Genomic DNA, 21,897 nt, shown 5'->3' on the forward strand with positions numbered 1-21,897 from the left:
TCCTTCAGCTCAAAAGAGGAGGCAAATGCCCCCTCTCTCAGAGCGATATCTTTAGCAGTCTCCAGGAAGCGGCTTAGGGAAAGACAGCCGTCTGCCTTTGCTTCAGCTCCAAAGAAGCTCTGGGAGAGGGGGCAACTGCCCGGTTAAGAAGCAAGAATCTACCCCCTAGCCAAACGGCTTTTTTCTTGTTTAGCGTGGCGTTCGAGTGGTTGGCTCTTGCGTGCAAGCAAAGGAACCTGCCAACCACTCGAACGCCGCGCTAAACAAGAAAAAAGCCGTTTGGCTAGGGGTGGATTCTTGCTTCTTGACCGGGCAGTTGCCGCTTCTTTCTAGCTGAAGCAAAGGCAGACGGCTGTCTTTCCCTCAGCCGCTTGCGCCCTCTTGTGGTGACATGTCAGTCACCCGAGTATAAGTCGAGGTCGGGTTTTTCAGCCCATTTTTGGGCTAAAAAAACCCGACTTATACTCGAGTATATACGGTAATTATAACTAAGCCTAGGGCTTTTTCCAAGATTTTTGGGGAGGCTTTTTTTTATTTATGAGAAATTCAGTTTGGACTGAAAGGCTTTTTAAAAAATATTTAAGTGCTTTGTTACACATCCATACAACACTTTTATTTGAAGTGAACTTGAAATTGCAAACTTGCTCTCTAGAGATAAAATTGAATGAAGGAGCATTTTTGTTCAACAGCCACTATCTTATTCTAATAGTTTATTTCTGTTTCTCTGAATTTTGATATACAAATATGCTTCTGTCATCCAACTATGCAACTATTACAAAACCCTTATGTCTTTATTCTGTGTGCTGTAAGCACTAACAAATATTTTTAATAGTCAACTAACTAACATATCCATTCTTTGTTGGTCTAAGAAAAAGCTAATCATTTGTATGTCTTCATTTGATTGCTACTTTCAATCATTAACATTCTGTTCACAAATCTCAGCAGTATGGAACACTTTGCTTTAATTAATTTCGAATTAATAATGCAACTTTTTAAAAATTATTTTTAAAATTAGTACCTTGTCCATGTAGAAGCAGGAGAGTCCCCAAACATTATACACCAGAAACGTCAGGTATAATTGTCTTTCCAGATGGTACCCCTACAGGTGAGGCAGCAGCCTGTGAAATTACATTCTAAATTACAGCAGAGATTAGCACCACACATAGAGCAAAACATTTTGAGATTGATGATGAACGACTTGATTCAATATGACGGACAACCCCTTAGCAGCTTACAGGACTTGATATTGCCTAAGAGAGTTTGGATAGCTGAGGTAAAAACTGCACTATCAGCGTGGAAAATATCAGAAGAGAACAGTGAGATCTAACAAACATCAGTTGTTTTATTGATGGTCTGCTTTTTTAGCATGACTGAGAAATGGTGTATTAGTGCAATAATTGGTTGCTTCCAGTGATGGCTTTGTTCAGAAAACATTTCTCCTTCCCAGGGGTGTAATACTCAATTTTCATTATACCTTTCCATACTATGTGACACGTTTTTGTGGAGCATTCCTTGATTTTCAGGACAGCCTACACCTGCATGTGGGGGGAGGGGAGTGCAATGCAGAAAGAGGAACAGCAGACATCTTGGGTCTCCTTGTGCAGAGAGAAATGCTCCATAGAGATATGAAGGTACTCTTGGATGCAAATATACATATGTCCTGCTATAAAAAATCTGCTTGCCATTTGTCCCTAGGGCTGTTTTTTGTGCAAACAGCAGCTAGAGAGAACTGTTCAATAGAAAATTGATGAAAGCTTTCCATCAGAAGCACTTTCTGGATTCAAGCTGTTCTGGCTACTATTTTCTACAAAATAAAATTGCTCTCTTAAGCTTGCTTACTTAACCCTCATTCCTAAATAAGGTTGAGCCTTCTTTATCAGTAGAAAAATTGCCTCTTTCTCACCACTGTGTTCTTTTTTCTTTCTTTCTTTTTTTGAGAATAGATTTTTTTAAAACCCTTTTGCATATGTTTAGATTCAGATCTACCTTTCCAAGCTATGCACAATTGGTATGCACTCTGAAAATATAATAATTGGCTGTTAGGTACATTTTTGACTCTGCGTTCAGCCTTTTGAGAGAAGCCCAATCCTAACCTCCCTTTGCTTTCCAGCACATCGTTAAGAAGGGGTTTAGAAACTTTAATTTCCTTTGTACATTAACCCAATTTAATGGAGGCAAACTGTGATTAAACTTTGATTTGTAGTTCAAGGATAGTTTGTAAAGCTATTTCATTTTATCAGTAGATTAATTTAAGTTTCTGATGACACACTAAACTGCTGTTATTTTCAATTAAAAGCCAGATTTATAGTTTCTTCTTTTGCAGCAAGGTTGAAGAAGTGGGAGTGGGCTGGGAACTAGAGCATGTACATGGCCTACAAGGAAGCCATGCTTCTTAATACAAAGCTATTGTTTTTATCCCACATGTACTCCGTCTCGGATCTTAGGCTCATTCTTTACATTTTATATATGAGTATCTCTAAACCAGCAAAATGTTGAGCTTCTCTATAATTTCCAGTGGGATACTTTTCATGAGGCATGGGGCCTGCACTTTTCTCTATTAAATATATTTTTAAGCAGGGGACATTTAGCTGTTTCCACCCCTGAGCCGAAGCATTCTTGTCTCTATGGTGGTTTTGTGGCAGGAATTGTGTGAGTTGGCTTTTTGGCTTGTATGACATCTGTGGTTCACCCATGCTGGATTTGAGAGTTGAAGATTTTATTATTTTATTATGCTCCTTTATGTACAAAAGGAGAGATGCTCTTCAGAGATTTCATTAGTCATGTTTCATACATACCTAATTATCAATTGAAGTTAAATCTGTGGCCTCTTTCTCAGGGTTTGTAGTACAAGAATTGTGAAATGCTTCATGAAAGGAATCGCTGTATCAGAGTATAAATGTATTAATGGTAAAGAATAAAAGACTATTTTTCTGAATATTTATTTCCAAACACAATGTTTATAAATACTACTGTAGAGCTTGCTAAAACTGGTACATAATTTTACCCTATCTCTTATTTGTTTATTTATTTTCCTTTTTCTCAATTTGCAGGGCTATTTCCTCCTCTTTGAGTCTATGCTGGATTCGGTCATTTACGCAAGGGACAAATATCTGATCAAAGGAGGCTCAGGTTAGTCTGATTAAATAAATAGTTCAGCTATGGAGGAAACTAGATTCTGCTATGCATGACTAAGAATTTTATTTTCTGAAATGACTGACATTTCCATTAAGAGGAGCTCCAAGATAATCATTTAATAGCACGCATAATGCAAAACCAATAACAGAATATTTGGATCTTAAATGAAATACTGTTTTCAGGAATGCTTTGTCTTTTAAAAAATAATTAATATTTAGTCCTTGAAGAATTCTATTGAACTTTTTAATGGTAAATAATTTAGTAATAATGTAGTAAAACGGGGAAAGTTGATACAGGAATATTACAAAACATTGCTTTACGAATTACTAGAATGGATATAAATACAGGTTTTGTCTCGTGTGTATATGTGTGTGTGTGTGTTTGCTGTTATAGCAGAGTTTTATATTTTCATCATCTAGAACAAGGGTGTGAAACATATGACCCGCGGGCTGGATATGGCCCATGCAGGCCATGTCCAGCCTGATTCCGTAAGTGCAAAAACAATCCTGATTTGTCACATTTTGGCTGACAATGCGATTGGGTTTGTCATCCCTGATCTACAATGTCCTCCACCTGCCCCCCCCCCCCAAATATTCAGAATAGATTGAGCATGGTACTTGAGAGAATGGCACCCCTGCACACTCTGTTTTGTTGTTAGCAGAATCCTCTGAAGCCTCCTGGAACTAAAAACAGGCTGTGGAGGGGGATGCTGCATCCCAGTGCGCATGCACGCATGTCCTCACTCTGCGCATGCGCACGTGACCCCCACCCCATGCACGTGCATCTCAGCCAAGACCTGAAAATCAGTTGGCCTGGACATCGGCTTGCATGTCCACAGACATGGCCTTGCATGCCACCTGTGACATATGTGCCATAGGTTCACCATCATGCTCCTAGGACACAGGACGTTGTGAAAATTAGTTTTTAGCAGAGTGATGGCATGGGGGGGAAATAATAATAATAATAATAATTATTATTATTATTATTATTATTATTAATTAGATTTGTGTGCCGCCCCTCTCCAAAGACTTGGGGCGGCTCTCAACATAGTAATAATACAATACATCACAAATCTAATAATAAAATTTAAAAAGTCAGTTAAAAAAAACATAAATACAACATAATCAGTATCATAAAATCACAAACTACACAATCGTACACGTTCAACCCAGTTAATCATACAGCAGAGGTCAGAAAACATAACGAAGGGAGGAGATGATCATCCCCATGCCTGGCGATAAAGGTGAGTCTTCAACATTTTACAGAAGGCGAGGTGGGTGGGGGCTGTTTGAATCTCTGGAGGGAGCGGATTCCAGAAGGCCGCAGTCGCCACTAAGAAGGCTCTTCCCCTGGGCCCCGCCAACTGACATTGTTTAGTTGACAGGACCTGGAGAAGGCCAATTCTGTGGGACCTAATCAGCCGCTGGGATTCATGCGGCAGAAAAACTGTCTTTCGTCCAGTTGTTTTGCCTTGTAGCTGCAATGCCCTATAGCTGTGATGGCAATAGGCCACACGGAGCCATATTGAAGGGCACATGAGACGTTACCCTGTGTCAGATCCAGTGTGCATATATGTTTAGCCAAGTGATTTTCGGCCTTAGGGAAGGCTGTTTCGCCCTCTGGAGGCTTCAGGAACTCTCTGGAGTGCAAAAAACAGCACAAGTGCGTTTTCCTGAACGTCCGGTTTGCCCATTTGGGCATTTTTTTAAACATACCAGGCTCCAGTAAGGCCTGTGCGCACGCATGGAGTGGCAGCTAGGTGTGTGTGCGTGCATACACGGGGGGAGGGAGAATGGGTGTGGGCACATGCATGCATGCTAGCACACCCACACACATACACCCTTTTGGCATATGAAGCAAAAAAGGTTCACCATCACTGCCTTATAATATTTCAAATACAGTGATCCACCGATCATTGCGAGGGTTCCGTTCCAGGACCCCTAGCAATGATCGGGTTTTCGTGAAGTAGTGCTGCGGAAGTAAAAACACCATCTGCGCATGCGCAGATGGTGTTTTTACTTCCGCAGCGCTAGCGAGTGGGGTTCCTGGGAAGGGGACTCAGCTGGGAAGCGGCGCTGGGGTTTCCCCACCGCCCACGCAAACTCCTCGCTGCCGCTCGCCCGCCCTTCGCCCGCCCACGCCGCTCGCTCGCGCCGCTTCCCAGCTGAGTCCTGAAGCGAATTCGCTTCAGGACTCAGCTGGGAAGCGGCGAGAATGAACGGCGTGGGCGGGCGAAGGGTGGGCGGGCGGCGGACAAGCCGTTCGCTCGCGCTCGCTCGCGCCGCTTCCCAGCTGAGTCCTGAAGCGAATTCGCTTCAGGACTCAGCTGGGAAGCGGCGAGAATGAACGGCGTGGGCGGGCGAAGGGCGGGCGGGCGGCGGACAAGCCGTTCGCTCGCGCTCGCTCGCGCCGCTTCCCAGCTGAGTCCTGAAGCGAATTCGCTTCAGGACTCAGCTGGGAAGCGGCGAGAATGAACGGCGTGGGCGGGCGAAGGGCGGGCGGGCGGCGGACAAGCCGTTCGCTCGCGCTCGCTCCCGCCGCTTCCCAGCTGAGTCCTGAAGCCAATTCGCTTCAGGACTCAGCTGGGAAGCGGCGAGAATGAACGGCGTGGGCGGGCGAAGGGCGGGCGGGCGGCAGCGAGGAGTTTGCGTGGGCGGTGGGGAAACTCCTCGCTGATGCCCGCCGCTCGCCCTCCCGCCAGCAAGAGGGGGAAGACCTAGGGAAGCCGCCCAGCAGCTGATCTGCCCGGTGCCATCTACGCATGCGTGCCCATAGAAAAAAGGGCGCGCATGCGCAGATGGTGTTTTTACTTCCGGGTTGCAAAATCGCCATATAGCCATTTCGCAATGATCGGGGTCGCAATACCCGGGGGATCACTGTAGTTTCTAATTTCTTAAAAACCTCCAGTGTTACAGCGCCCACAACGTCTGGAGTGAGCCGGGAGAAATCATACCTGTATTCTGATTTATTTTAAATCTGGAATTGTGTGCTTATGTTTGCATGCCACATACTGAAAAACAAAATATAATGTTATGGTATTTAAAATAATCATTATGATTTTCTACCTTTCTGATGGGACTTTCTGAGGTGGAAGCACTACTTCTGAGAGAATTGGTCTGTGAGATGAAATTCTTCTAAACCCTTGTTTATGGAGATTCTCAATCATCCAGATCATGGTTGCCCCAAAAAAATTTTTCCAAAAGGAAACTGGGACCTTTTGCAGTGATTCATGTCTCCATCACTACTCATTTGAGCTGCTGCAGTGCAGAGAGGCTGCCTTTGAAGACTACTCAAAAACTGCATTGACTTCAAATTGCTGTGCTCTGTTTGCTACCTGGCAGATTTTGTCAGGATTATAGAATATGAATATTGCAGGCCCAGCTTTAGTTTTCACTGGGTTTCTTGGTCCAATTCAACTGCTGGTTTTAATCTATAAACTATTTATTACGTAGCACCTAGTTACCTTCAGGATTGCCATCTGGGACCATGGTTGCATATTTGGAATGCTTGTCATAAGAGATGATTGGAGTTAAGGCCAGGAAGCAATAGTTCAGTGATAGTGGTGATTCTTTGGAACTCACTCCTTCTGGAGGTGAAATTGAGTCTCTCTGCAATAACCTTCCAGATCCAAATACAGTGATACCTTGTCTTACAAACTTAATTGGTTCCAGGACGAGGTTCTTAAGATGAAAAGTTTGTAAGATGAAACAATGTTTCCCATAGGAATCAATGGAAAAGTGATTAGTGCATGCAAGCCCAAAATTTACCCCTTTTGCCAGCCGAAGCGCCTGTTTTTGCGCTGCTGGGATTCCCATGAGGCTCCCATGCATGGGAAACCCCACCTCCGGACTTCTGTGTTTTTACAATGCAGCAGGGGAATCCCAGTAGGGGAAACCCAGCATCACAAAAATGAGTGCTTCGCTGGCAATAGAAGTCCGGAGGTGGGGTTTCCCAGCGAAGGGAGCATCAGTGAAATCGCAGCATCACAAAAACACCGAAGTCCTCGAAACCCCACCTCCAGACCTGTGTTTTTGTGATGCTGCGATTTCATTGAGGCTCCCCTCGCTGGGAAACACCACCTCCGGACTTCCGTTGCCAGCGAAGCACCCATTTTTGCGCTGCTGGGATTCCCCTGCTGGGATTCCCCTGCAGCATCACAAAAACACGGAAGTCCAGAGGTGGGGTTTCCCATGGAGGGGAGCCTCAGGGGAATCTCAGCAGCACAAAAACAGCTGCTTCACTGGCAACGGAAGGTCTGGAGGCGGGGTATCCCAGCAGCGGCGGTGGGTTTGTAAGGTGAAAATAGTTTGTAAGAAGAAGCAAAAAAATCTTAAACCCTGGGTTTGTTTCTCGAAAAGTTTGTATGATGAGGCGTTTGTAAGACGAGGTATCACTGGATATTTGTTTCAGTAGGCTTTGGAGGTAAATTATTTGTAGTTTAGATTCTGATGTAAGTATATTTTAATTTTGTAAAGCATCAAGAATTATTGAGTTGTGGTGGTATATAAATTTAATTAAAAATAATTTACAGTAGGCTAATTACTTTTAGAATTCTGGCTTAACATTCTGTGCATATATGGCTTCAAAATTTCTCCCCAGTGCATTTTTACTCCTCCTTCTCATTTACAGAGTTTAGATTAAGGAACATCTAATTTTGCCTTTTTGAAATAGAATAGGAAGTGTTGAGTTTTCAGTGTTTGCTGAACCACTTACTAACTGTGTGCACAGCTGGATGACTTAATTAAAAATAGTGCTTAACCAAGAGAAAATATAGGCTATTTTTGAGACAAACTGGAGTATTTAAAGCACAATGAAAGAGTTTGCCCATTATCTAGGGTTAGCCGAATTGGTATGGCATTTGTTGCATTTTTACAAAATAATTTCCAAGTTTATTTAATATTGTACTATATTGCTGCATATGTTGTTTGCTGAAATAATGTTTCTAACTGCTATATTTTTATTTTAAAATTATTATTAAAAGATTGAAAACTGGTGTTTGACCTGCTTAAGAGGAAAACATCACAAGTCGAGTTTCAGTAAATCAAGTTGTTGTTTTTTACAGTTATTATTTTTGCTTGATTGATTCTTATGCATGAAATAATACAGTCTTGCAAAGTTTACAAACAATTTATTTCAACTTTTTTTCTTATTTCTACTTCAGTTATAATAAAGTTAAATCAGTTTCTCTTTCATAGTAAGGGAGATAATAACATATTCTGTGTGTTTGCAGACAATCCCCAGGGCGATGGGTTGGTTCTTCTTACCATTTGAAGATAAAATTGTAGTTATCAAAAAAATGAAAGCTTGGGAAATTCTGTTTTATCTAAAACCTGATTAAGCAATCCAGAGCCACATTTAGCATCACAAAGTAGTGTCAGTTGGCATCTGTAACCTTTTTGTACCCGCCATGCTTCATAAGCAGTGAAAAGAAAGTAAAATATAGAAAGGAAAGAATTGATAGATGTAAATAAATGTCATAGCATATCTTAAGCGATTGTAGTTGCATGAATCTTGCTAATACTATGGATTTTCAAGCAAACAAATATATAGTAATTTAAAAGAGAAATTTTATCTTTTTTGAGGAAAGGAGAATATTTTTGCCCCTATATCCAAAGAAGCCAAAATGACTATCAGATCTTCTCTTTTAAGTTTATTTCATTTATTCAGGGTTTATTAGCAGATTAAATTGAATAAATAATGTCAAACGTAAGAAATCAAGAGTCAGGATAGCATTCAAAGGCACTAGAACAGAATAGAATTTTATTGTCCAAGTGTGATTGACCAGTGTACATAAAAGAAAAGATAAGTTCATCAAGAATCATAAGGTATAACACGTAATGATAGTTCAGGTACAAATAAGCAATCAAATCATATTAGGAACCAGTCAATATAAATTGTAAGGATACAAGCGACAAAGGTACAACCATGCAGTCATTTGTGGGAAAAGATGGGGTGATGAGAACAAGGAGAAGATTAATAGTAGTGCAGACTTAGTAAATAGTTTGACAGTGTTGAGGGGATTATTTGTTTAGCAGAATTATGGTGTTCGGGGAAAAAACTGTTCTTGTGTCTAATTGTTCCAGTGTGCAGTGCTCTCTATATAGCGTTGTTTATACAAGTTTATTTCATGTAATCTATACACAAAAATCTAATCTACCAACAGCCAAGGTAAATTGGCACCAGATTGGTAAATTGGACTTCAAGGAGGGCTGAACGTATTGTATTTTTCAGAGTATAAGATGTATCTTTTTACCCCCAAAAGAGGGTGAAAACTTGGGTGAGTCTTATACACCAAATGTAATCCCATCTATCTACCTCCACTCTTTGGTCTCTGCCTGTTAGCAATTTATGTCCTTGAAGCAAATAGCAGCAGAGCCTGCCTAGCACAAGCCACTGATTATCTGCCTCCCAACCCTCAGATGATTGATTGAAGTTGCTGGCAAGCCCAGCTAAAATGAAAGTGAAACTGCTGGAGGGATCAGACTGTGCTGAAACTGGCTGTTTGTTTTTTGCTGTGAGGAGATTAAGTCAATAACTATAAATGCCTATAGAATGTTCAAATTATTACACTTATTTTTAAAGACTGCTTTATTATTAAATTAACAAAATGAAGAAGCTTTTTAAAATAAATGGTTGATCTGAAGAGACCCAGTGCTTCCTTTAAATAGCAGAGAATACTTCTAGAAAGCCACATCAGTTTTAAATATCTGTAAAAGTATTATCTGTGTGCAGTACTAAACATCACAACCTGTGAATTCAAAATATTCTACAGTATATCATTTCTAGAGTGGACTCCTTAAAGAGTTAGGCTGTAAATCCAATCACCATTTCACTAGATAGAAAGAAGAAGGTTTACAATGAATATGTTTTGATATACTGAAAACTGTCATATATAGAAACATAGAAGATTGACGGCAGAAAAAACCTTATGGTCCATCTAGTCTGCCCTTATACTATTTTTTGTTTTTTATCTTAGGATGGATATATGTTTATCCCAGGCATCTTTAAATTCAGTTACTGTAGATTTACCAATCATGTCTGCTGTAAGTTTGTTCCAAGCATCTACTACTCTTTCAGTAAAATAATATTTTCTCCCGTTGCTTCTGATCTTTCCCCCAACTAACTTCAGATTGTGCCCCATTGTTCTTGTGTTCACTTTCCTATTAAAAACACTTCCCTCCTGAACCTTATTTAACCCTTTAACATAGAACTATCGACTTTTTTGATACATATGATAGCTTGATCAAACATATGTAAGGAATGTGCTTTTATTTTTATTCTTTCTTTTCCCTCATATGAAATTTCTTCCCCTGACTCTCAAGATGTCAACAGAGATATCTTCAGAGTGAGAAGAACAATAAATTACAGATAATTTTGAAATAGAAAATATGGTATAGTTTCTGCAAGAATGACATTGCTTTCAGGATGGAGTTCTTAAAATTAATTAACTGCCAAATCTGTAGGATTTGATAAGATATTTATCAACTTCCCTTGCACATTTTAGTGAACTGCACAGTTCATTTAGCAGGGATTTAGGCATTTGTAACGGGGTGAACTTTTGCCAACTGCTTTGGAACAATTGTCCTACTTTCTTTATTATGCTAAATGCTTTCGAGGAGGCAAAGATTATTTATATTTCAATCTTTCTAGAAAGATTTGAATTGAGAAGTTAAAGCTATGCTGCTCTGGACTATTCAGATTTCATTTAAAATTGAGTGTCATTGTAGACATCTGAATTTCAGTTCACTGCAGCTATTTAATCATATACAGTATATCAATAGGATATATAATACGAGTCTCAAATCATCCTCAGAGTAGACATTTCTGTCTTGAAAATTTCACTGAATTGCCTGTCTTGGAAGAGATATTTGTAATATCAGCTATTGAACCCTTACTTTAAGGATATGTTAAGCTGCCATTCTAAGCTGTTCACTGTCAACAGTGTTAAATTGTGCACTTGTCTATGCCTACATTGTGTATCTCATTTATTATTTATTACACCAATTTGTATTTCTCCCAACCATAAAATCTGAAGGCAATTTAGGATTAAACACAATTTAAAAGGTCCCATTGTCATTGGTAAGTGTATGTGCTTAAGAGTTGCTAAGCTGAGTACAGGGGAAAAACAAGATTTCACCTTGCAGTTTAAACTGTTTATCAGCTAAGGCTTTGGAAGAACACAGTGTTCTCAGTGGAATGCAACATGGTTAATTTGCTTGTCAAGTGAAGCTAAGACAATGGAAGCTGCTAATGCTTCTGACCTTAATAAGCTTCTTAGTAAAAACTGTATTAAAAAAAAACCTGAAGTGATACATTTACACTACAATTCTTACAAATACTAAGAATTTGAGTCTACTGTGATCCCAGTCTGTCTTAGAATCAAAAACAGTAAGGGAGTAAATTAAGATCAGTGGTTGAATAGAAAAGTGCTACACTAGATCAGCGTTTCCCAACCGGTGTGCCACGGCACACTAGTGTGCCGTGAGACACGGTCAGGTGTGCCGCGAAGCTCCTAGGGAAGCTCCAGCTGGGCGGGGCGCTGCTGGTGCCTCCAACCTGGAGCTCCCACTCGCAGCTGTCCCCCGGCTACTGCCCAATGCCGCTGTTTTCGGCGCTCTCCTGCTGGGCCCCAAAGAAGGAAGGCGGGGAAAAGGAGAGCTCCATTCTTCGCGCCGCGGCATCGGGCAGTAGCCGGGGGACAGCTGTGAGTGGGAGCTCCAGGTCGGAGGCACCGGCAGCTCCCCGCCCAGCTGGAGCTTCCCTGACGTCGGCGGCAAGTGTCCTTTGGGGCCCGGCGGGAGGGCACTGATGGTGGGAGCGGGAGGGTGCCAGCTGCAGCGGCCCCAGGCAGTCACGGGGAGATGGTGGCGGCGAGAGGGAGCTCCAGGGTGGAGGCACCGATGGTGGTGGTTGGACATGCTGCTGGAGACGTACATGCTGGCGCTGCGGGGCTGGCACTGGCTCACTGGCTGGGCCGGAGGTGCCAGCCCCACGCCCAGCGCAGTGCCAGCATATATGGCGTCCAGCAGCACGTCCAGCTGCCGCCGTCAGGGCTCCCACTCGCAGTCAGCCGCTCTGCCGCCACCCTTGGCTACTGCCTGATGCCGCTGTTGTCGGCGTGGTAGAAAGGGAGAGAGAGACAGAGAGAGAGAGAAAGAAAGAGAGACATAGCAAGAGAGAGAGAGAGAAAGAAAGAAAGAAAGAGAGATAGTAAAAGAGAGAGAGACATAGCAAGAGACAGAAAAAGAGAGAGAAAGAAAGAGAGATAGCAAGAGAGACAGAGAGAGAGGGAGAAAGAAAGAGATAGAGAGAGAGAGAGAGAGAGAGAGAGAAAGAAAGAAAGAAAGAAAGAGAGATAGCAAGAGAGAGAGAAAGAAAGAGAGATAGCAAGAGAGAGACATTGCAAGACAGAGAGACAGAGAAAGAGAGAGAGAGAGAAAGAGAGACATAGCAAGAGAGACAGAGAGAGAAAGACAGATAGCAAGAGAGAGAGAAAGAGAGACAGAGAAAGAGAGACAGAGAGAGAAAGACAGATAGCAAGAGAGAGAGAAAGAGAGACAGAGAGAGAGAGAGAAAAAGAGAAACAGCAAGAGAGACAGAGAAAGAGAGAGAATGAAAGAGAGATAGCAAGAGAGGCAGAGAGAGCAAGGGAGAGAGAAAGACATAGAGGGAGGGAAGGAGGGAGAGAGAAAGAGAGCAAAAAAGAGAGGAAGAAAGAAAGAGGGATGGAGAGAGAGAAAGAAGGGAAGGAAGGAAGAGAGATAAAGAGGGAGGGAGAAATAGAGCGAAATGGAGGAAGAGTCATTTTTTTTGTCCAAACTTTTCTTTAACACCCCCCCCCCCCCGTTCAGTGTTCCCCAGGATTTTGAAAATATGAATAATGTGCCGCGGCTCAAAAAAGGTTGGGAAACACTGCACTAGATCACTGATGTAGATTTTAAAGGCAGTAGCAGAGACACATAGTATCCATCCTGTAATGCTTTTAGTTCCAGTAGTAAAAATGCTCGAGTAGTGTTCTGGTTTCTGGTAGAATTTTAGTCATTAAAAATAACATTTACTGAATGCAGTATTTCATAAACAAAGAAACTCCATTTTTATTCTCTTCACTTCCGTATTCAAAAATGCAATACAGACTGGCACATTCCTTTCTCCCGTTATCTCTCTTAATTACATTCCACATGCATTCCTTCATACCTTCTCCCAAATCCTAGGATTTATGTATTTCCAGCATGATTAAAAAACAGCAGGAATGACTGCAATATAACACAGAATAAACTTACTCGCTCTGGAGCCAAACTGAAACATGTTTCATTTTAGAACTACAACATTGAAACTCCACCCTTCTTCCCCACTGGCCCCCTGACATACCAAATATATCAGTCCAGTATTTAACCCATTCCTCCCCTTAATATCTTTTTCCTAACACCTGTTCCTTGCGTTTTTGGACCCTTCTGAGTTGAGGATTAACCCAGCGAATGTCTGTCTTTTCCTCACTAGATTCTGGACTCATAGCAACATCCTGTGGCTGGCCTCCCACCTGTTCTAATACCTGCAACCCAGGGCCTACCACTGATTCATAAACACTATCTGTATCAGAGTCCTCAAGCTCTTCATCATCCTCCAACTGACCAGGAGTATGTACAACAAGTAGCATTGTACCTGACATTTTTATTTTTTTATGTATTTATTAGATTCTTATAGTTGTCCATTTCAATAGACTCTGGATATTTACAAAATACAAATACAGAAAACAATTTCAAAAACATAAAGCAAAATGAACAGCTTCAAATAGAAACAACCAACACAATAAAAACACAACAAGGGCTTTATAAACACACTAAACCCAGATCTGAAAACAGAGCCAGGTCTTAAGGCAGCTGTTCTCAACCTGTGGGTCATGACCCCTTTGAGGGTTGAATGACCCTTTCACAGTGAGCCTAAGACCACCGGAAAACACACATTTTCGATGGTCTTAGGAACCCAGACACTGGTCCTCTATCTGTCTCCAGGCACTTCTACCCACATGCAGATAGACTACTGCAAAAAAGAAAATTGTATCATGGGAACTTCTGAGCATCCACAGAAGCTGAATTTCCATCACTGCACATGCGTCACCATTTTGTTTTTGACTTTCCCCCCATTTAAAAAAAATTTCAGCACTGCGCATGTATGTGCACGCATAGCGCACACATGTCCATGAGGCACAGCCACGCAGCAAATCGGCAATGAGTTTAGTTAGAACCCATCCCAGAGTTTCCTAATAATTTTATTATTTTATGGTTGGAGGTCGCCACAACATGCCGAACTGTACTGAAGGGTCACAATAGGAAGTTTGAGAACTCCTGTTTTAAGGGCTGTTTGGAACCCTAGAAGAGTACGTGCTGCTTGAATCATTGTTCCAGAGGGTGGGTAGAACAACAGAACTCATGCTTCCTCAGTTTCCTGAAGAGGGAATCTCTGCTCAATCTACTGGGCAGGCAGAAACAATTGGAGATAGATAATCCCTCAGATCAGGCTACGCAAGAGGTGGGCGAGTGCACATATAGCTCTACTTGTGCAAGCAGAAGACACTCCATTTGTGCAAGCAGCGAAACTCCATTTGTGCAAGCGATGCGTCACTCTCATAGAACCATCCTCTCTTCCCTCCCATCCCCATAAGCAGTCATGGGCTGCTGCCCACACCCGGGGGGGGGGCAGACAGATGCAGTGGGGGTAGCAAAAAAGGAGCTTACATTTAATAGATAATGTATATTTTTGAGTGCCTGTGTATAATATGTATGTATACATGACATATATAGATATAGGATTGAATAGTATATTTTGGATGTTCTGTAATAGTACATTTGACCCCTATCACACTTGGCCAATAAAATTCTATTCTATTCTATTATATATCTTGTATCTCTTTGAGGCGAGGAGAGGCCAGGTATCCTAAGCCAGACCCTTGACGTGAGTGACGTCAAGTTGGCCACCTTTAAGCCAGTCACATGACCTTTAATCCACCCCCAGTCACAGGATCGTCAAGCCACTACCACCTGGTCAAATGGCTGGCAAGCCTCTCCTACCCAGTCACATGGTTGACAAGCCATACCCACCCAGTCACATGACCATCAAGCCACTCCCACAAAATAAGCCATGCCCACAGTGTGGTAGTAAATTTTTTGTGGCCCTTCACTGCCCGCAAGGCTGCCAAACCGGAAAGGTTGAGGACCGCTGCCTCAGATAACCAACTCTGTAACAACCAACTCTTTGATTTGCCTCCACACGCTCATTGGCAAACAATTCAAAAGTATCCTAGATTCTTTTCTTTCTTAACCAGTTGCTTTTATGCCCTTTTATTTTTTCAGAAAAAGTAATATATTATTCCTTCTTGCACATTGGTTTTAAGCAACTTAAAAAAAAATAGCAAGAAAGAAAATCTACCTTCTGCATTGTATTTTCCCCCTTCTGTGTTTTTCTTTTCTTATGAAAACCGCATATTGCTAATATTATAGCCAGCTGACAATTTATTATGACTGTATTAACATATCAGCACTGTGTCATTTTGAGATTTCCTGCTCACCTCCCTCAAGTTGCCTAAAGAACCTCTCTGTAAAATACATTAAGCTGTGGCTTGCAAAACAATAAAAAACAAATTCTCCGAAGCAAAAGTACTACATGAAAGAGTGATTGATTGCAGCTGCTTTTCCACCTTTAAAGGATGTTTGCTTCCAACTATGCTTCGGCTTTGCAGTTTCTTCGGTGTTACCTTTTTACCACATTGCCGAGGGATCAAAGATTTCCCATCTTACTTTGTTCTCAGTGTGAGCTGTTACTAATGACAAAAGATTTGGAGGCAGTGAATCGAGAAGGACACAGCTGACAAATCCACACCAGTGCTAGAGTGCACTGCCCTGCTATGTCCGATCAGCAGTTTGGTATCACCTATGTTGAGAAGTAATTCAATCGGGTTAAAAAAAAGATGGAATAGCCCAGAATTTAAAGGGGTGTTACTTTTTCCTTGCTTTTCTGTTTCCTTATTTTTATAAATAGCAAGGCTTAAGGACTGAATCCGCCTTATCAGTGAAAAGTCACGTTCAGAATATGTCAAAACCCTTTCCTCTCTTTTTAGAAGATTAAGGAAAATACCTTCCATTGAATTGGATCTTTTCTATGAGCAGTTTTTTAAAAGAATGAGATTACAGTGAAACAGTATTGGACTATACTGCTAAGATTGAGTAAGTAAATAAACCTCCCCCAGTGTCTGTTTTCCTTAGCATTTTTAACATCATCAGCCATTTAAAAATGAGTGAGTCAAACAACAGATCTAGATGTACAGTAATATTAGAAGATTCACTTCAGAAAGCCTTACAAAGGCAGCCTTGTAAATATGCATTTGTCACTGTAAAACCTACCTGTCTATAGAAAGAAGAAGAATTTAACTCCTCTTTATGTATGTATGTATGTATGTATGTATGTATGTATGTATGTATGTATGTATGTATGTTTTCTGTTGAATCACGGTGGTATTCCCAAATAGGGGAGGAAGCAACTTGCTTTCTGTGTCTTGACCCCATATCCAAGTCATAATTTTTTTTCTAGTCGGCCAACTATAATATACATGGTTACACATTTTTTGCTGATAAGTGAAAAGGAAGGGAGCCTAGTATAGATCTATTTCAAGCTTGTTATGCTGTTGTCAGCTAGACATACCCTTACCAGGATTTGAACCTGTAGGCCTCTGCGTGCAAGGCACAATATTAACCTCTAAGCTATAGGCTCACCTCCAAATCAGCTTTTACCAAGGAAGAGCCATATGTTTGTTTTCTGTCGAATCACCCTGGTATTCCCAAATGTGGAAGGAAGCAACTTACTTTTCTTTTTCTTCTTGGACCCATGCAGGGGCCATATCCAAGGCAGATTTTTTAAAAATAATCGGCAAACTATAATATACATAGTGACATATTTTTTGCTGATAAGCCGAGATATTTTTTGCTGATAAGCTGACAGGCAAAAGGAAAGCAAGTTAATTATAGATTTTTTCTTAGGCTTGCCCTCACACTACTTCAGGGGTGGGTTCCACTTACCTTTGCCACCGGTTCTCATAGTGATGTTTCACTCCACTTGTGCGCGCCCCACCCATGAGATTTCACTTTTGTGCATGCTCAGAAGGTAGATTCTGATCAGCTGTGCTTTGGACAAAAAAAATAAAGGTCAGTAATTACCTGGAGGTGGGCAGGAGGACTTTTTTCATAGTACAGAAGGAAGAGAAGCCATCCAAAGAGAGAAAATTGCCCAAAAAATCAGACAAAAAAGATGGCAGTGAGCTCGGACTGGCACAGACAGAATCGAATCCTGATGTCAAAATTACATCACCAAAGGGTTGCTAACAGTTTGGGTGATCTGGTCTGAACAGAGAGGAACCCACTCCTGCTCTGCTTGTTTAATTATTTATTTCTTCCTTCCTTTTTTAAGGCCATTCACCTGCTAAGTGTTTTGCGCAGTTTGCATAGGATTAATAAATAAAAGAGAATATTTATAGTTTGGGGCTGAAATCAGGCATTCTCTGAATTTGGTAATGAAATATATGCGAGCAAACAATCAAGCTCAAAGAGCACCAAAGACCCCTGCAAAATACTACAGATGTCATACTACAAAAGAACCACCTCTACATAACATTTTGTGGGTTAGTGCACTCCAAGCACACATCTAGGCAGTTTCATACTGCATTCTGATCCAATGTCTGGGGAGAAAGAACCAAGCTTTCTCGAATATGTGAAAGTATAGCAGGATTCTGGTCAGTTCAGACCTTGGGATGGGAAATGTGGGCACAACCTCTCCAGGACCGCCTTCTGCCGCACGAATCCCAGCGACCGATTAGGTCCCACAGAGTTGACCTTCTCCGGGTCCTGTCAACTAAACAATGCTGTTTGGCGGGACCCAGGGGAAGAGCCTTCTCTGTGACGGCCCCGACCCTCTGGAACCAGCTCCCCCCAGAGATTAGAACTGCCCCCACCCTCCTCGCCTTTCGTAAACTCCTTAAAACCCACCTTTGCCGTCAGGCATGGGGGAATTGAAACATCTCCCCCGGGCCTATACAGTTATGTATGGTATGCTTGTGTGTATGTTTGCTTTTAATAATGGGTCTTTTAGTGTTTCTTTTAAATTGTTAGATTTGTTATATATTGTTTATTATTGCTGTGAGCCGCCCCGAGTCTGCGGAGAGGGGCGGCATACAAATCTAATAAATAAATAAATAAACAAACAAACAAACAAACAAACAAACTAAGGTATTTTCTATCAAGTTTACAAGGCTTATAATATAAATCAGCCTGTTAATACTCCATTGGAATAATAATAGTAATAGGAATGATGGTAATAATATTAGTAATAATAATTGGAGTAATGCACCAGAGACATATTCCTTATGTGTCCAATCACACTTGGCCAATAAATATTCCATTCTGTTCTGTATTTGATTCTGTTTTCTGTATATGATTTGTCCATTCCCATGATGGTGAACCCATGGCACCACTCTGCAGGCACATGAGCTGTCGCCCAGCTCACCTCCATTGTGCCTGCGTGTGTGCCTCCTGCTGGCCAGCTGATTTTTGGGCTGTTTCAAGTCTTCTGGGAGACCTGTGTTTTGCCCTCCTCAGGCTATGAAGGCCCTCTGGAGGCTGGAAATGGATCCAAATCTCTGGTATTTCCATGAAGCCCATTTTTTGCCCACACCAAAGTTTTTTCTTAAGCTTCCTTGGGCTCTGAAAGCGGTGGGGGGAACATAGCATGGGGACAGGGGAAGCACAGGGGGTCATGTGAATATGCGCGGGGAGCAGGGGGCATGGGGTGTTGTGCGCCCTGCTTCTTGCACATTGCATTATGGGTGCTGGTGTGTATGTGCTTTCGGCATGTGACAAGCAAAAGGTTTGCCATCACTGGTCTATTCTATTTTTATTTTTGTTCTATTGGATTGAAATGCTAATCCTGGCATCAATGTTTGCAAATTAACATGTATGCATGTTTTGTTTGGAAATACTGTTATGCACTGTTCCCTATAAGCTGCATGTGCGCCCCCCAAAATACCCCTCCACGCACCCTTTTCCAAGGGCGCGCAAGGAGCCGGGCATTGGAGTTTGGGGCGGGGAGCAATGAAAGTGCGGAGGCGCCGCGTGCGCCCCCCATCCCCCTGCCAGCCCGCAGGGGGGCAGGGAGGCGCCGGCAGTAGACATGGGTGGAAAGAAAGGGAGCCGTGGCCGCCCCAGCCTCCGTATGGTGCCTCCGGCCCCCTCGTGCCCCAGGCCTCTCGCCGCTGCCCCCGCCCGCCCGATCTGCCTCCTCTCCGGCTTTCTCCGCCTCCCGACTTGGGGTGCGACTTCTCCCGCAGCGGTGGTGGCTGCGGCTTCTCCTCCTCATCTATGCTCACAGCCAGGGGGCTGCGAGAGGGTTTTCTCCGCGTGTTTCTGAAATGCCCGCTCCACCCCTCTCGCAGTCCCTTCGCTGGGAGCACTTTCGTCCCGAGCTTTCAGCAATGGGGCTGCAGTAGAGGCAGGGCAGGCGTTCCTGAAGCGCTGAGAGAAAGTGCTCTTGCAGCCCCCTCGCTGACAAAGAGAGAGAGAGAGAGAGCAATAGACAGAGCAAGATGGAAAGAGAGAGGGAGAGAGAAAGTAAGTGAGAAAGAGAGAGAGAGAGAAAGGGGGGAGAGAGAGATAGCAAGAGAGAGAACAAGAGAGAGAAAGAAAGCAAGAGAGATAGAAAGAGTGAGAGAAAGAAAGCAATATATATATAGAGAAAGAAAACGAGAGAAAGAGTGAGAAAGAGAGAGAGAGAGAAAAAGAGAGAGAGAAAGAGGGGGAGAGAGAAAGAGATAAATGACTCTTGATTTAAAGCATATGGTAAAAAGCACCCAAATAATAACAGAGAGAAAAAACCCCAGCCTCGTGTGTGTGTGTGTGTGTGTGTGTGTGTGTGTGTGTGTGTGTGTGTGAACTCTTGAACCATTTCCACTAGCCCTCACCTGTTATTGGAAATGGTTCAAGAGTTTACATACACACACACAAAGGGAGAGGAGACAGAGATGGAAAAAGAGAAGATAGTAATAATAGTAATAGATTTTGGTTTTGTTTTATTATTAATTTCTTTTAATAAAAAAGAAGGGGATTTTTTTCTTATTTGTTTGTTTATTTATTTATACATCCATACATCCATACTTCTATGCCGCCCAGTCCCAAAGGGACTGCCGCGCAGACACTATACTTTTCTGCCCACACCGGGAAAAAATTAGAGGGAACATTGCTGTTATGTAACACTTTTGGTATGTTGCAGCATAGTTGGTTTTGAAAGCAACTTGCTTCAAATCATTTTGTCAGTATTTAATGAGGGATGCTGTTGATAATCCAGAAACAGTCCTGGAAAATTGGATGATGAGAAGTCAAGTGTAAGCCACAAAGTCAGCAACCTTGTCTGTAGAAGAAATAACATTCTCCTGTAAAGTATGTTTTATGTCAGTGTGTATGGCAGTAGTCAGCTGTGCAGAACTGCTGATTTGTTTCAACTGCATTGGTGACCTTTGGTGGGGGTTTTTTTTGTATTTGTGAATAATATCCCCTTTCTTTCAGAATAAAATATTGAATTGTCAAAAGGCTTTCAGTTTGAAAACCTAGGGCTTTTTCTCCCATTTTGGGGAAATCCAGTTCTCCACTGCATCTGGAAGGAGAGTCCAACATAGGTCTTGGGTATTTCTCCAATCTTATTGGTAGAGACTGAGTTAAAAATTTAAATATTAATTGAGCACCACCCCCTCTGCTCTTCCCATGAGCCAGTTTTAAAAACTCAGTCTAAGAGTAGAGACATGCTGAGTTTGTTCTGAAGAACTTTGAATGGTTTAACATAGAATAAAATAGAAAAAATAAATGTATAACCTGTTTAATCTGTTTCTTTGTTTTTCAGATGGCAGAAACGAAGTGGAACAGATGGCTGGGGTCTCTGCCCTCCGCGGGCAGCACCCCCAACAATCCTCCTCAGGGGTCTTGTATTCCCCCCGAGGGAACACCCCGCAGAGGAGCAGCCAGCCTGGGGTCCCTGACCTTCGAGGTCATACCAGGGCTGCGAGCCGAAGGTGGAGGGGAATGCCCCTCCACTGGGAGGCTTGGAGGCGATCCGGCTCAGCCGGCAGGGAAGCGCCTCACGGCTGTTCAGCGCGGCGGCCGCCGCAGTCGCCGCCGGAATCGCCGCCGAGAGCTGCGGCCATCGGAGCGGCTGGGGAGACAGCTGCCTCGCTCCCGGAGCCACGGAGGCGAACAGCGTGAAGGGGCCAGAGCCCCAGAGACCGCACGACCCTGGGGACTAGCTCGGACGCCGGGAGGCGCGGGCGCCGCCATCTCGGGTGCGGAGATTGGGCGTCGCGTCATTAGGCGTGAAAACGCCCCCCCCAGGCAGCAAAAGAGCGCAAAGAGGCCAAGCAGCCCAATGCGCAGGCGCGGGCCCAGCAGGGACTCGGACGCCATTTTTACTTGACGCAGTGAGGCTGCAGTTACCGGAGGTCAATCTAAGAGGTTTGGAGGCATAATTGGACATTGTGAGTACTATGGATGACCGTCAAGGCACCGATAAGCCTGAATCCCCTCGACCAACAAAGGACAAGGCCAAAGGGAAGGGGAAGGAGAAGGCCAAATCCTCCCATTCCCCTGCCTCCACCTCTTCCATTAAAGAGGCTGAAAAGCGCATCAAAGCGCTCGAAAAGAAGCTGGAGGCTGCATTACAAGCATCTCCAGCGGGGCTACC

At 42.9% G+C, this 21,897-nt stretch overlaps 1 protein-coding gene across 2 annotated transcripts in view; it reads left to right on the forward strand.

Annotated features, from left to right (window-relative positions):
• PRMT3 (protein arginine methyltransferase 3) overlaps positions 1 to 21,897 on the forward strand; it is a 105,626-nt gene that overhangs the window by 39,137 nt on the left and 44,592 nt on the right. For both annotated transcript variants that reach the window (XM_070761815.1, XM_070761823.1), the window contains exon 11: positions 3,051 to 3,129. In XM_070761815.1, the coding sequence (XP_070617916.1) occupies positions 3,051 to 3,129 (79 nt within the window). The remainder of the gene's footprint in view (positions 1 to 3,050; positions 3,130 to 21,897) is intronic.

This window comes from Erythrolamprus reginae, chromosome 1, assembly GCF_031021105.1.
Source record: "Erythrolamprus reginae isolate rEryReg1 chromosome 1, rEryReg1.hap1, whole genome shotgun sequence".
NCBI classification, from domain to species: Eukaryota; Metazoa; Chordata; class Lepidosauria; order Squamata; family Dipsadidae; genus Erythrolamprus; species Erythrolamprus reginae.